This window comes from Zootermopsis nevadensis, unplaced genomic scaffold (genome assembly GCF_977971745.1).
Source record: "Zootermopsis nevadensis isolate Lab colony 2312 unplaced genomic scaffold, Znev_1.0 Znev_ptg000028l, whole genome shotgun sequence".
In the NCBI taxonomy this organism is placed as follows: Eukaryota; Metazoa; Arthropoda; class Insecta; order Blattodea; family Termopsidae; genus Zootermopsis; species Zootermopsis nevadensis.
The window spans coordinates 17,020,354-17,032,916 of record NW_028259160.1 but is presented as its reverse complement, the minus strand read 5'-3'; the positions used below and the strand labels follow the sequence as shown (position 1 = coordinate 17,032,916).

At 39.3% G+C, this 12,563-nt stretch overlaps 2 protein-coding genes across 7 annotated transcripts; one reads left to right on the top strand and one right to left on the bottom strand.

Annotated features, from left to right (window-relative positions):
* Nucleotides 1-290: 290 nt before the first annotated feature.
* Nucleotides 291-2,562, bottom strand: ATPsynO (ATP synthase subunit O, mitochondrial). Its single transcript, XM_022057443.2, has 6 exons — nt 2,413-2,562; nt 2,188-2,232; nt 1,735-1,845; nt 1,193-1,325; nt 961-1,073; nt 291-618 (listed from the first exon to the last, which is right to left on the bottom strand). The coding sequence occupies exons 1-6, from the start codon at nt 2,437-2,439 to the stop codon at nt 418-420; spliced, it is 630 nt and encodes a 209-aa protein (XP_021913135.1). The 5' UTR covers nt 2,440-2,562; the 3' UTR covers nt 291-417.
* Nucleotides 2,563-3,038: 476 nt separating this feature from the next.
* On the top strand, nt 3,039-11,099 carry LOC110826676 (transmembrane protein 39A). 6 transcript variants are annotated; one of them, XM_087356904.1, is made up of 11 exons: nt 3,039-3,172; nt 4,162-4,298; nt 4,675-4,873; nt 5,302-5,441; nt 6,001-6,099; nt 6,428-6,534; nt 7,724-7,878; nt 8,003-8,100; nt 8,699-8,785; nt 9,279-9,399; nt 10,737-11,099. In XM_087356904.1, exons 2-11 carry the CDS (start codon nt 4,198-4,200, stop codon nt 10,968-10,970), a joined length of 1,341 nt encoding a protein of 446 aa, XP_087213030.1. In that variant the 5' UTR covers nt 3,039-3,172; nt 4,162-4,197; the 3' UTR covers nt 10,971-11,099. The 6 variants fall into 6 exon arrangements, with proteins under 6 accessions (XP_087213030.1, XP_087213027.1, XP_087213028.1 ...); XM_087356901.1 differs by having other exon boundaries at nt 3,052-3,338; XM_087356902.1 differs by having other exon boundaries at nt 3,066-3,178.
* Nucleotides 11,100-12,563: the final 1,464 nt, after the last annotated feature.

The following is a 12,563-nucleotide window of genomic DNA, read 5'->3' as shown; positions in this document are numbered from 1 at the left end:
ATCCAGCTCTACCGTGCATATAAATCAGCCATTGCCAAACATACCATCAACATGGGCCACCATTTTGTACTGAATTACATAATTATCCTGTCCAAGAAATCTAGGCGCAAGGATAGGATATTCGGTGAACAGAGAGGTGTATTGATGTTAAGGACACGGAAGTCACTTCTTCATGTGCCGAAAAACAGTTCTCTCCAAGAACATGACTTCCTTTCAGCTCCTTATTCTCTGTCTCACCAAAAATATGTAATGTGGGTTACAAGGTTAATGTGTGGAGCCACAGAACTAAAAACATGTTAGATAAATTTTATTTCATACCAGAACTTCACTTAACACATTTTGGCATGTAAATAACTACTATTAAATATCCATTTGTACATAAAGTTACATAAAACACAACTTTCTGTTGCGGGTCAACTAAACAACTGCTGTAATTACATCTGTATACTTCTTAATCTTGGTAGCAATGCTCATGTCTACATATTTATCACCAATGCTGACAATCATTCCTCCAATGATTGTTGGATCTACTTTGACATTCAATTGTAATTTCTGTCCCTGTTTCAAGAAAGATTTTAATGCAGCCTCCAGTTCAGTTTTTAAAGCATCATCTAGCGGCTGTAAGAAATCAAACACAGAATCTCATTAAACAAATGTCTCGGGGGGGGGGGGGGGGGGGTTAATTTGTGCAGTGTGTATTTTTTCAGAGCCAGGCTGCCTGGGAAAGATACACAATCCAAGGAAAAAAGAAATTTGGATCATAGTAGAACCTGCATATTCAGTTTTCTGGCATAGAAATGGTGTGCGTGAGGTGAAATAGTGATTGGAGAAAATAATCTCGACCACTTTGGAATTCACAAAATTTAATTTTGCACTCATATTTACCATATATGGTATTTATTGACACATGTATGGGGTTTTCTAGAGTGCTAACTACATATTTAAAAAATAAGTCCAAACCTTAGCCGTGATTACTTCACACGGCACTTCACCACGATGGGCTGCCATTATGGTTTGATAAGCACCGATGATTCCATCCAAACTCTTGAGGCGGCCATTTTCAGCAAGCAGCACTGTGGAATAGAAGTACTTCAATTGTTTCGATTCATCTATGATGAATAATTTACTCTGGGTTCATAAGTCAATGTTTTATGCTGCTACATCAGCAAAGATGTCTTCTGTCTATACTTACGCAACAGATTTGTAGACTGAGAAGACAAAGGAAATTTAGAAGACACTTGTTTCAAACCTTCAACCTTCAGCTGGCGCTTCAATGTGGGGTTCTCAATAAATTCACGCAGCTTCACATCCGTTTTCAATGTGCCCTGTAACATTTCCAGAAGTCGTGCATCAGCACTAGATAGGGGTGAGCAGTCAGTATATACATGCTAAATCTAAAAAATGTGCATTAATTTTTTCAGATTTAATTTGCATTATTCAATGCGTAGTATATTACACTGCAAGGCATAACTTTACATTTGGTTACAAGATTCAATACACCATGGCTATTAATTTGGGATTTAACTAAACTAATGGGGACATTAACGTTTTTAACCTGTCATTGCATTGCAAATCTGTACCTGCAGAAACATTACTATGATAAAATTTATACAATTAGACTGTTACACATGGGAAATTTCTGTGAATCAGAAAAAGTATAGGAAAATCTATTTTCAAAGAATGTGGATTAGAATACAAACAATATATATTAAGCTTACTGACTACATAACATACCTTAAATTTAACAAGTTCTTTTTCCACGGTATCTAGCTGATTCTGCTTGCTGGCAGCAGAAAAGAGGGCAGTAGCATATCGTCCTTCAATTCCAAACACTTGAATAGGAGGCTAAAATTAAATGACTAATTATTAAGCTGCAGTACCTGTATGCTTAAATATGTTTTGATGGAAGATTTACAATTTGAAAAATATTTGATATAGAATGAAAATGTAAGTACCCATACAAACTCAGGCACTTAATTCATGTATATTTAACAATGCAGTACAGAAAAAATATGTAAATTATACTGTAAAAGACTTGGAAAGGACACTGGGGAAAGGAAGCCATGCACAAGATGTTATTGTAGGATATTACCTTGCCATGCATTTGTATAGGCTTCAAGAAGGTTAGGTCAAACACTCAGAGTCAACGAAATTTTAAAGTTTCCCCCTATTATTGTAACAACTTACTTTTACTAATTGCTGCTGACCAGGTGAAGTAGAAAATGCCCTCGCCTGAAACAAGTACACCCTACAGTAAATAAATGCACTAACAAAATTAATTAGTCGTACTTCAATATTTATTTATTTCAAGGAAATTATTGGTGTATGCAGTTATATGAAGCACAAGATACAGCGCATTACAATTATTTGCTTCTATGGTATACCAGATAATTAAAATACGTAACTACTCACAATAACACGCATTCTACAAGCCGCCATTTTCGCCTTCTTGAATAGCAAGAGACCTAGCAACCACAGATGTATCGATGTCTCTGCGCCGTTGCAGGTGTACCAGAGATTGAATCATTTAACGTAAAAGAAAATAGTTGCATATTATTAACTAATTATTAAGTACATTGCAATGTGTTTTCAATGTTGTGGAAGTTTGAAATTAATGCATTGCCTCACTACTAGCTCGAGATTAGACCGTTCATGTCTGTCAGTCTACAATTATACGTTTTAATTTTCATCTTTTAACCACACGGACATGACGAATGCGTTCAAGGCTTCCTGCATTCCGTGTTTTATTGTTACATGTTTTCAACATCTAGTCCTTCCAGTGCCCCTGATTTCAAGGGTTACACGTTTTCAGCTTTACATTTTTTTGATATATGGTGAAGAGTAAAATTATGATACATGCTGTGTAATTTTTTCTCTACTATTACTCTTTTCTAGGTTAAACATAACTTAATTCAACCATTCTGATTTGGCAGTAAAATTAGTTAATGTTCATTATATGAATGTAGGTTCTTGGTGCATGCTGATATGAATATGTTGACAATTCTCAATATCATACTTTTAAAGCCTCTTTGGTTGGTGCTACTGTTAACGGTAGTATGTGAGTGTCTTTTGTTTATTCAGTGTCCTGGACTAACATGGCGAAGAAGTAATGTCAGTAGTATGCCAAAATGAATTCGTGGGACAGCGCTTTAGGAGACAAGACTAGCACAGTGTTAGTGTATGTGTTAATTCCTGCAGTTTTGGGTCTAGTAGCAGCATGGAGTGTCCATGGAAGGCGGAGTAATTCGGTGCCCGTACATTCAAATGGTGTCAGTCGTCGAAGAAAAATTGTTCGAGATCCAGCTGCTGGACGTCGGACGCCAGTACTACCGCTAATTGTAAATGAGCCTAAAGCTTTGCCACCTTAATTAAAAATTAATTAATTCAGGTACATCGCCTAATTGTTCAGACTATAGTAAGATTGGTGGCTTTCTACATCGGATTCCCAAGATTCCATCTAAAGCATAACGGAAAACGTGAGGGTAATGGATGTCATTTTGTATGCTTTGAGAGCTTGTTGCGCTTTGCTGAGGTTCTGGTTTCTAAGTGCAAACGTGAGGGAAATATGTCACAAGATTAATTAAAAATTATATTACTTGTACAGTAAATCCGAATATTCCCTAAATAAATATTTTCTGTAACTTAAAAGACGAAACTAGCAGAAGGAATGTGGGTGTTCGTTTGGTGTACCTGTGTGCGAAATTACATTTGAAAAATATATTCCGGTACTACCAAACTGAATTGCTTAAAATTTTAAACAGAGATTTTGTTTTCAACGTTGATTGAAATTGTATATAATACCTGTTAACAATTCGAGAACACTACCAAGGGATGTATTGATTTTTACAAGGTTGGTACACGAAATAGGACAAAAAGCGTCAATATTCGGTTTGTGCTATAGGTTTGTCGGAAGATGGAATTTTTGGATTCATATTTTATTTGGTATTGTTAATATAAACGCATTATGTTCGTTTGTGTTATGTTTGATGTACCGTTTCATTTTTGCTGGGTTATTTTCTGAATGCATGATTGTGTAAGATTGATGTATTGAATTACAGAACCTGATGAGGTCAGTTTGCAACTAACCTGTACATCACTTACTGTTGTTAAAAAAGTAAGGGTTTGTTGTTTATGATAAAGACTTAGAATATTCATTTTCAGAAAGGAACCATATCCAGATCTGAAGACCACTCTGTGATGCCTAGTGGAAGAAGAAACGTTGGTAGAACAAGTTCTAATAGACCTCCACCCCCACCACAATCCAACCAGCTCTTAAATGATGATACCCACAAGTCAAAGTAAGTTCTTTGGGTAAATTTTACGCTGTTGCTCCAGAATCTCCTCTTATAATTAAATCAAGTACAGCTGCCATTGTCAAAAATGTCATTTCTTCTCCCGTGCTTCTTGCGTATCTTGTTTGCATATAGTTCGTACTTTGTTGCTGTACGTCAGCTTGGCTTGTGTGTAAGTCTTGAATGTTTCTGAACGAAATTTGGTTTGAAGACTTAGTTAATTGCACCCATTAGTTCTTCTGTACATTAATGTCTTCAAATAAAGATTTGAGCAGGAACTGACTAATGTTTGGATGTTTTACGTGAAATAATGACTTATTTGTAAATCAGTTTCTGTAATATGCATAATTAAAGACTGATAGTGATCTGTTTTGTTTCTTAGAACCTTTGGACCAGCAGAAAATGTTGGTTCGAAAGTGGTATCACCAAAGCACATTCCAATCCCGAGTATCCCACAAGATGGCAAATTTGTATTTGAGGTCATTATGTTTGTCTTTACGGGAATGACCTCTTTTCTTCAGTTTCTCCATCTTTATCGGACTGTATGGTGGTTACCACAATCGTACACGAGATTTGCCATGGTGAGTTTATGTTACTACATAATAGTCGAGGAATGTACATAAAATAAAATGTCCTGTTATCAAATTTGTATTTATATAAATGTAAAGTAGAGTACAGTAAAATACAGTAAAGTTGTCCCACTATATGCCATATAGGCACTTGGGGGGAGAGGAGATATAACTCCTACTCATTCTTGACCTCGGCACTAGATGGTGTCAGCATAATGCCCCGGCTGGGTGGGCCCCACAACCTGTCTGGATACAGAGGCTAAAAAAATAATTATTTAGTGAGAATTGAATTAATATTGTACTGAAAACTTCGGGCCTGACGTAAGTTGGCGTCCAGGCATGGGCTGTAGGAGTATTTTTGATTGTGGAAGAGTCTGGGATAAAGTACGAGGCTTTCTCGTTTCTACTCTATTTGCATATTTTTCTTCTTCTTTTAACAGAACTTTTACCTGATTGATCCCTACTTGGTTGGCTTCATTGTAACCATTTTGGGTCGCCGGTTGGTGTATTGCGCTTTATGCAAGGTTTTAATGTGGTGGAGTCCAGCATCGTTGTGGCCAATTCTGCAACAGGTCCTAAGGTGACTTAATTTTTTTATTTATTTATTTAAACTTCTGCAGATAAGAGGAAGCCTTTTGAGAAGTTTGTTACAGTGCATGTGTGATCACTTGAAGAGGACCTCATGATATAGGATGGTGGCATTCACATCCCTTCCCTTTAAAAATGAAAAAATTGGGGAGGGGATTCAAGGATTTAGAGATTTTGTGGCAACCGAGCTTGATAAAATCTTCATGGGCAAATAGCCACGTTGATTTTGAGCGAAAGTTTTTTGCTTCAAATCGATGAGGTTGTCGAGTAAGACCACTAGTAAACATGCTCTAAAGAATTGCAGTGGTTAATTTGTCAGCATTTTTTCCTCATTATTGTTCAACTGATCGTGATGAATGTCGAAGGAAGTCTGTTATTGTATCCACCACTCTGAGATGTTCGTAAATTTAAATGTTTTGATAATGAAGTATTTAAAAACATTTTTCATAAAATTGCAAATGTTGTTTCGTTGCTAATTGTGTCGATATGTTCGTGTAATTTATGCCTCGTCAGAGCTTTCTCGTGCACTGAGTTACTTTTTTTTCCTTCAGGTTACTACTCTTGGGGCTTGTTCTCTCTTCGTTGGTGTTGTGTGCATACCATATCATGCAGAGTCACCCGATTGTAAATATATTTTATTTATGTTATCCGTAAGTATTACCAAATTTTATTTCAGCTTTGTATTGGACTATTACATGTAATGGAGGAAGTAAATACACAGCTACCCATAGAATTTGTAAAAAAGAAATATTACAGCGCTGACTGCAAAAACCGTGTTCTTCGAATTTTATACTTGAAGATCCGTTCCAACTTCTCTCTTACCAACCGAATGATCAGGGCTCTTTGGGGAGACCCTGCAAAACGCTGACCTGAGACTGTAACAGGATTCTGGTTATAAGACGTGGAAATCTGATGACTTTGTTTTGGCATTTGATGTAATCATGTGTTTGTTAGCGTGAATTATTTTGTATTCTACAGAATATCTGTCTACTTCATATTGTTCGGTTTAAGCGTCAGCCCCTTCTTTGATGTTACGTCTTTGCCTCCGCTTATGAAGGAGGAATGCAAAGGAAGAACGATCATGTGTAAGTATAAGTCAAATTATTATTTGTTCTCTCTTGGTAAAATCAGACGGCAGTAATTGATATTTTCTGTACCGTGTGTGGACAGTATTAAAATTTTTGTTAAAGAAATATTTTTCATATTTTGAAATGATTTCTTCTTGCTGAGGGCAGGGATCAGTAGCAGATTTATCTGAACATTATCTTGAACCTAAGGTGAGAAATCTTATGACTGTATGAACGACTATTAGCGTACACCCATTGGCTTGTGAACCTTCTTCTTCTATGGCTGTCCGGTCCTCAATTCTCCTCTTCCATTCGGTCCTCTGTTAGGTCTGTCTGTCTGAGGCTTTGATCGAGGTTTTGAAACATCTTCCTTTTTACGGTGCAAGGTTGTTAGCCTTGCGACCAACCCCCAACCTGGAGGACCAGGGTACCTGTCTTAGTCTGACCTCTCCCCCTCGACCAATCTGGCTAGGGAGGCTCTACCAGTAGCTATGCTACTGCCACTGAGGTACTCAAGCCCCACCACCACGACAAGGTGCAGGTACCGTGAAGTGGATTGTGAACCTTCCATATCTTTCTGCTTAGTGAAGCCTCCCAAAACAAATATAAATGCCAGTGTAAGTGGAAATGTAGAAGCTATGAAAAGGGAAAGAATAAAATCTATTTAAATGACATACGTACAATTGTCAGTGATGAAACTTTGGGTTCCCTAACCCATCTAGTTGGTTAGTTAGTATACATTTGTCAGAGTCCTTAATTTTACTTGCAGTAATCTGAGGAATAAACCGCCACGGTGGTCTAGCGGTTAGAACACTGGCCTTGTGATCCTGGGGTTCTGGGTTCGATTCCCGGCGGTGCCCGAATTTATAACTTGTGTTGGGCAAGGCCGTGGTCTAGGCAACACGGAGTTTTCCTCCGGGGCTTCCCCGGTTTCTCCATGGCATCCCAACAATTACTCCATTCACACAGAAGAAGGCAATGGCAAACCACTTCTGGATCATCTGCCAAGAACGTATATGAACAGGTCCCAGTCCGAGAAAAGGACGGAACAATCCCGTTCATAATATGTCGCCAACTCCTGTAAAGGAGACGGCGTAATAAAGAAGAAGAAGAATCTGAGGAATACATCTCTTGTTAATGCAGAAGTGTTTCTGTATTCCATTTCTGATTTTCTTTGCCGACGTCATGAATGAGTCTTTTGTTCCAGGTAAACCCTTACATAATTGTTCAATGTCTCCTCAAGCAATCAGAGAAGAAGTTGAAGTACTGAAGACAGACTTCAATAACCGGATGAAGCAGATTTTATTCAGCTCCGTTTTAAACGCGTATTATGCCGGTTTTGTCCCGTGCTGCTTCGCTCAGGTAATTACTCCTAAAATGTTGACCTACGCATGTACAGTCGGAGTTGGCATTTATTTTTGTATGTATAATCTAAACTTTCGTGGTGACAGCGTACTAAAACGGTTATGTGTTTTGTCTCTCGCAGAGCTTCTTGTACTACGACGTGTACTGGGCCACGCAACATTTGGCGTTTGTTTGGGTTGGCTGTTTCACGATGTATATTGTGCACTGTTACCCGGCCAAGTAAGTGCATCCCCAAAAGCATATCTGAATTTGTGTTAAGATATTCAATTATAAAACACCTTAACTTTACCTGTTCTGAGCGGTTGTGAAATAGGTCCAGGGGGATGAAGTGATGGGGATGGAGAAAGCTTCATAACTTTTACTCTCAACGAGGTGGTGTTAAGATGATCAAATTTAGGACGACGACAGCACAGCATGTAATGTTTGGGGAGATGAGAAACGTGAAGAGGCCACACATTAAAACATGGCATAATTGAGAGGATAATATTAAAATGGATCTTAAGGAAACAGAACTTGGAGGTGTGGACCAGATGCATTTGGCTCAGGGTAGGAATGAGACATGGGCTCCTGTGAACACAATAATGAACCTTTGGGTTAAAAGACAGGTGTGGAATTCCAAATGTACTGTTGTCTTCTCAAGAAGGTGTGGATTCTGATCCATAGAGTTGATTAAATTCTCGTACACTGATGTAATATTGTGTTGGAAACCTAATCTGTGATTTGCTGGCGCTACGTGAAAAGTTTTTGTCTGTATCAAAACAAATAAAAAGAAGAAGAATTAATTATTTTTTTAAAGAAAATTTTGGTTTTATTTCAGATATTGTGATGTCCTACATCGGGCAGCGCTACACTTAGGACGTTGGGTCAGAATTGACGGCCGGCCTTCCCACATACCGGCTCATATGTGAGTGTTTAAATACGCAGATGATCTTTATGCGGCGATAATCGAGTGTATTTTATGCCGTCCGTGTTCTTGTCGCCTTTGAACGGACTCGTTCCAGATTGGACTGTCTCGTCGCGTCGGCCGCGTCTGCTCTCTATATTTCTGAAGTTTGACCTGAGCTCCTACCATTTTTTTTATAAATTCTTTGATTTATGTTAGTTCGTATTTTGGCCCCAGTACATTACAAAAATGAACATAAGTATATCGTACGATTTGACATTCTTACGGCGGTGAGTCCGAAGACGGCTGTCTTCTGGGATGTTGCGCCATGTAGTCTGGTAGAAGGTTACCATTTCTTTAGAGGTCCTTGCTGCCTCCATCATCAGGGTGCATTTGTAATCTGTTTCTATCATCCTCTCCCTTGCATCGTCGTCCTAATATGCTGATACGCAATATAAAGTACAATTAAATATTGTATAAAGTGAAGCTTGAATATTATTTTTGCTTTTACCAGGTGGGCTCATTCTACACTTTGGCACCAGGGGGCATTTGTGAAACACTGCAGGGAATTGTATAAGGCAGAAGGAATTTCAAATGCAGCGGAACCAGGAAACCAGACCCACGCCAGATTCTATGTAAGTACGCAGATTGCGACCACTTGAGACCGAGGTCTTTTTGATGACCTATGTGAAGATGGCTGTCTTCTGGGATGTGTCGTGTAGTCTGGTGGATATTGGCTCGCTTACAGCCTCCTCCACTGTTTCCCTGATGATGGAGGCAGGAAGCTCTTGTGAAACATGTGATTTTGACATTTTGGGGTTACATCTGCAAAATATTTGTTGCTATGAATTTTTTTTTTCTTGCAATTGTGTGCTCGCACATTTAGATAATGTGTATGTGTTCTTCACGTTGGGTTATTGCCAAATGATGTGATGAGCTGCAAGGGATGACTGAGGCCCTTGGGCTTCAGGTTGTTGACCCCTGCTTTATTGGATTGGGTCTTTATTTCTTTCTTTCTCTGTCCAGTCTCTTACAGAACTTTCACTGACATCTTTTCTAGCAGCGACATGATTACATCTTGAATTGTTTTCAGTTTTCCACTAACTGTTAAGGATTTGTAAGTGCACGTTTTCAGTACTCGTATTTAGTGGAACATCTCTGCATTAACGTCCGCTAGTCTTCTGTGGCTGCAGGGTCTTGGCACTCGAGTACACATGAGGATGTTACGAGATTTAAGGTTACGCTTGAAATGAGCTGTGTCGTCAAACTCGTCGTGAATTTAATTTTTGGTTGACCTTGTTTTTAGATGAATGTGCGCAGAATATTAAAAGCCTAGCTCAGTCGGTATAGTGGCTAGCTACAGGCTAGACGATCAGGGTTCGATCCCTGACAAGGGCAGAGGATTTTCTTCTAGCCTCTGCGTCCAGACCGGCTGAGGGGTCTATACGGTTGGTACCCGGGTCCTTTCCCTGGTGGGGGTGAAGTGTGGCCAGGGCGCGACACTGACCTCCATCTAATGCTGAGGTTGAGAATGTGTAGGAGCTATACCTGCTCTCCCCTCAGGTGGCTACATGGTGTGTAGCGGGACAGATTTCTTATCATACGTCACCGTATGGTCCCGTTGCAAGTGGCGCTACCGTTGATGTCACCTTATGAGTTTGTTCATCATCGTAGAAAATTTAAAAGTATAATTTTAGGGAATAATGTCCGTATCAGACGATATCCGACGCCGCCGAGCGTCTCTCGATCTGAATCGCGCAGATGGCCAGATGCGATCGAACCGTATCTGTTCATTTCTCCCGCATTGTGCAAAGTCTGCATGAAAAATTATCTTAAAACTTATGTTTGGGAGAAAGGTGGTAATTTGGTCAGTCGTCTTCATCTGCCGTAGAATCGTAATATTTTCATGTTTTATTACGTGTCGTGAAGCGAAGTGCGCAGTTTTTATGTCTGTGTAATTTTGGCGTTTCAGGCGGTGTTCAACAACCCATCAGTTTTTCTGTCCTCGCTTTGGGGCCTGCAGTTGTCTCTCGTTATAATACAGATCTTGATTCTGGCCTCCTCGTCGGAGTGGTATCACGTCGTGTCTCTCGCCCTTCTGCTCTTTGCAAACTATTACACTTTGTTCAAGCTGTCTCGGGATTATTTGATATGTTGGAAAGTTTACAAGGCGGAGCAGATGATCCAGGACAAAATAGGAGGCTGACGTGCGGCGGACAGCTACGCGTCGCAACACGACCTGTTTCGATTATCTCTTTTGTGACTGTAATGTATTGACCGTGTAAAACTTTGTGCTTGTGTATCATTAATGAAATGTCATCATCATCCTGCATCATTACATGTCTTCGTCCATTCCATTAAAGTATCCTCAATCCTGACAGTTCCATGCCATTGGCCAATAGACATTCTTTTTAATATTATATTTAATTTTAGCTGCATGTGTAGGAGAGTGAAGTTAGGAGATTCTGGTGGACAGATGTAGGTTGTAGGGAAGGTAAGAGTGCATTTGATGGGAAAGATGAAAGGGCGACGCTTGACGTAGTCTGTGGGGATCTTAGGTGGATGAGGCTGACCCAAGGTCCTTTAATTTATACACTGCCATTTTTCCAGACTCCTTTCTCGCGTGTCGATGGCAGTAAACGTAGTCCTACTGTACGTGCACCACTCTATTCTAGATTAGCAGATGCCCTCGGGTTTAAGAGCGGAAATATTAAGGAAATAGCCGGTTTTATGATCGGCCCGTAAGACTCGTAATAAACTGGGAGTTTCTTAGTTGACTTAATTAACTGCTCTGTGGGGTTATCAGTAAGTCATTGCTGTGAAGAAAGTTCTTCCCTTATATATTAATCCTTTTTCGTGTTCCCCCACGTCCTTTCTACCTCATCGTCCTTGTTTTTAGACTTTATTGTCGGCCAGTAGCTTGTTGGATTCCCGGAAGATGCTATTACCGTAACAGGTACAGTATGAATTAAAATTTTTTGTGGGTTTAAATGTGTTTTAGTTGAGGAGTTGCCTTTCTGAATTTTTGGTACGATGGTCACTGGACTGGATCTTCCAGTGTCCTTGCTGGACAATTCATTGTAGTGTTTGGTGTTCGTGTTTTGTATTTTTTAAGTCCAGGGTTCAGGTACGTGCCTGAAAACTGTCTCGCGTGATCGATGATTTCCGTATCTTTATTTGGTCCCTCCACCACGTACCTGTGATTGGCCACGTCCTTTCCAGTCCGACATTTATACTCATCCCTCTGTATCTTGTGTAATTGATTAAGCAATATCGTTTCAAGAAAGAAAGTAAAAGCAACAGTGATCTTATTACACGATACAGCAGCGTCATTAATTGTAGCTTTAACTTGGGAGTTACGAACCTGTATGTACGATGAAAAATAGCTACCTGTTATGACAAAATACTTTGTTACATTCATCAGTGAGAAATTGTTTAGCATGCTGAAAAGCGTGAGATTCAGGCTTGAAAGTGTTAAAATCAGATAGGAACATGATTTTCCTCTGTATTTATATTTCTCAGTTTTTTAATACTTAACCTCTGTAGTTGAATCAGCAGCAGTAAATAACCAAAATACTCGTCATCTAACCATGCTTTGTAGTTATGTTACCATAAGAGCAATATGTTTTAAACATTTGATGCTGTGTAGCCCCCCGAGGTCTCGTAAGAATTTGTTTAATTCTCTTTACACAGATATATATTTATGTCAGAAGAAAAGTAGGTGAGTCATAATCACGAAATACCGTGGCCAGGGGTCAATTCAGGGTCAGTCTGCAGCGAGATGCTTTCTCTCCGATAT

What these genes read in the sequence shown, in the direction of transcription:
- LOC110826676 (XM_087356901.1), top strand. Translation starts at nt 3,129, where the DNA reads ATGAATTCGTGGGACAGCGCTTTAGGAGACAAGACTAGCACAGTGTTA. An exon ending in GTGCACTGTTACCCGGCCAA is followed by an intron (nt 8,101 to 8,698) that starts GTAAGTGCATCC and finishes GTTTTATTTCAG; the next exon opens with ATATTGTGATGTCCTACATC. An exon ending in TCCCACATACCGGCTCATAT is followed by an intron (nt 8,786 to 9,278) that starts GTGAGTGTTTAA and finishes TGCTTTTACCAG; the next exon opens with GTGGGCTCATTCTACACTTT.
- ATPsynO (XM_022057443.2), bottom strand. Translation starts at nt 2,439, where the DNA reads ATGGCGGCTTGTAGAATGCGTGTTATT. An exon ending in GTCAGCAGCAATTAGTAAAA is followed by an intron (nt 1,846 to 2,187) that starts GTAAGTTGTTAC and finishes ATTTAATTTTAG; the next exon opens with CCTCCTATTCAAGTGTTTGG. An exon ending in GTGAAGTAATCACGGCTAAG is followed by an intron (nt 619 to 960) that starts GTTTGGACTTAT and finishes GATTTCTTACAG; the next exon opens with CCGCTAGATGATGCTTTAAA.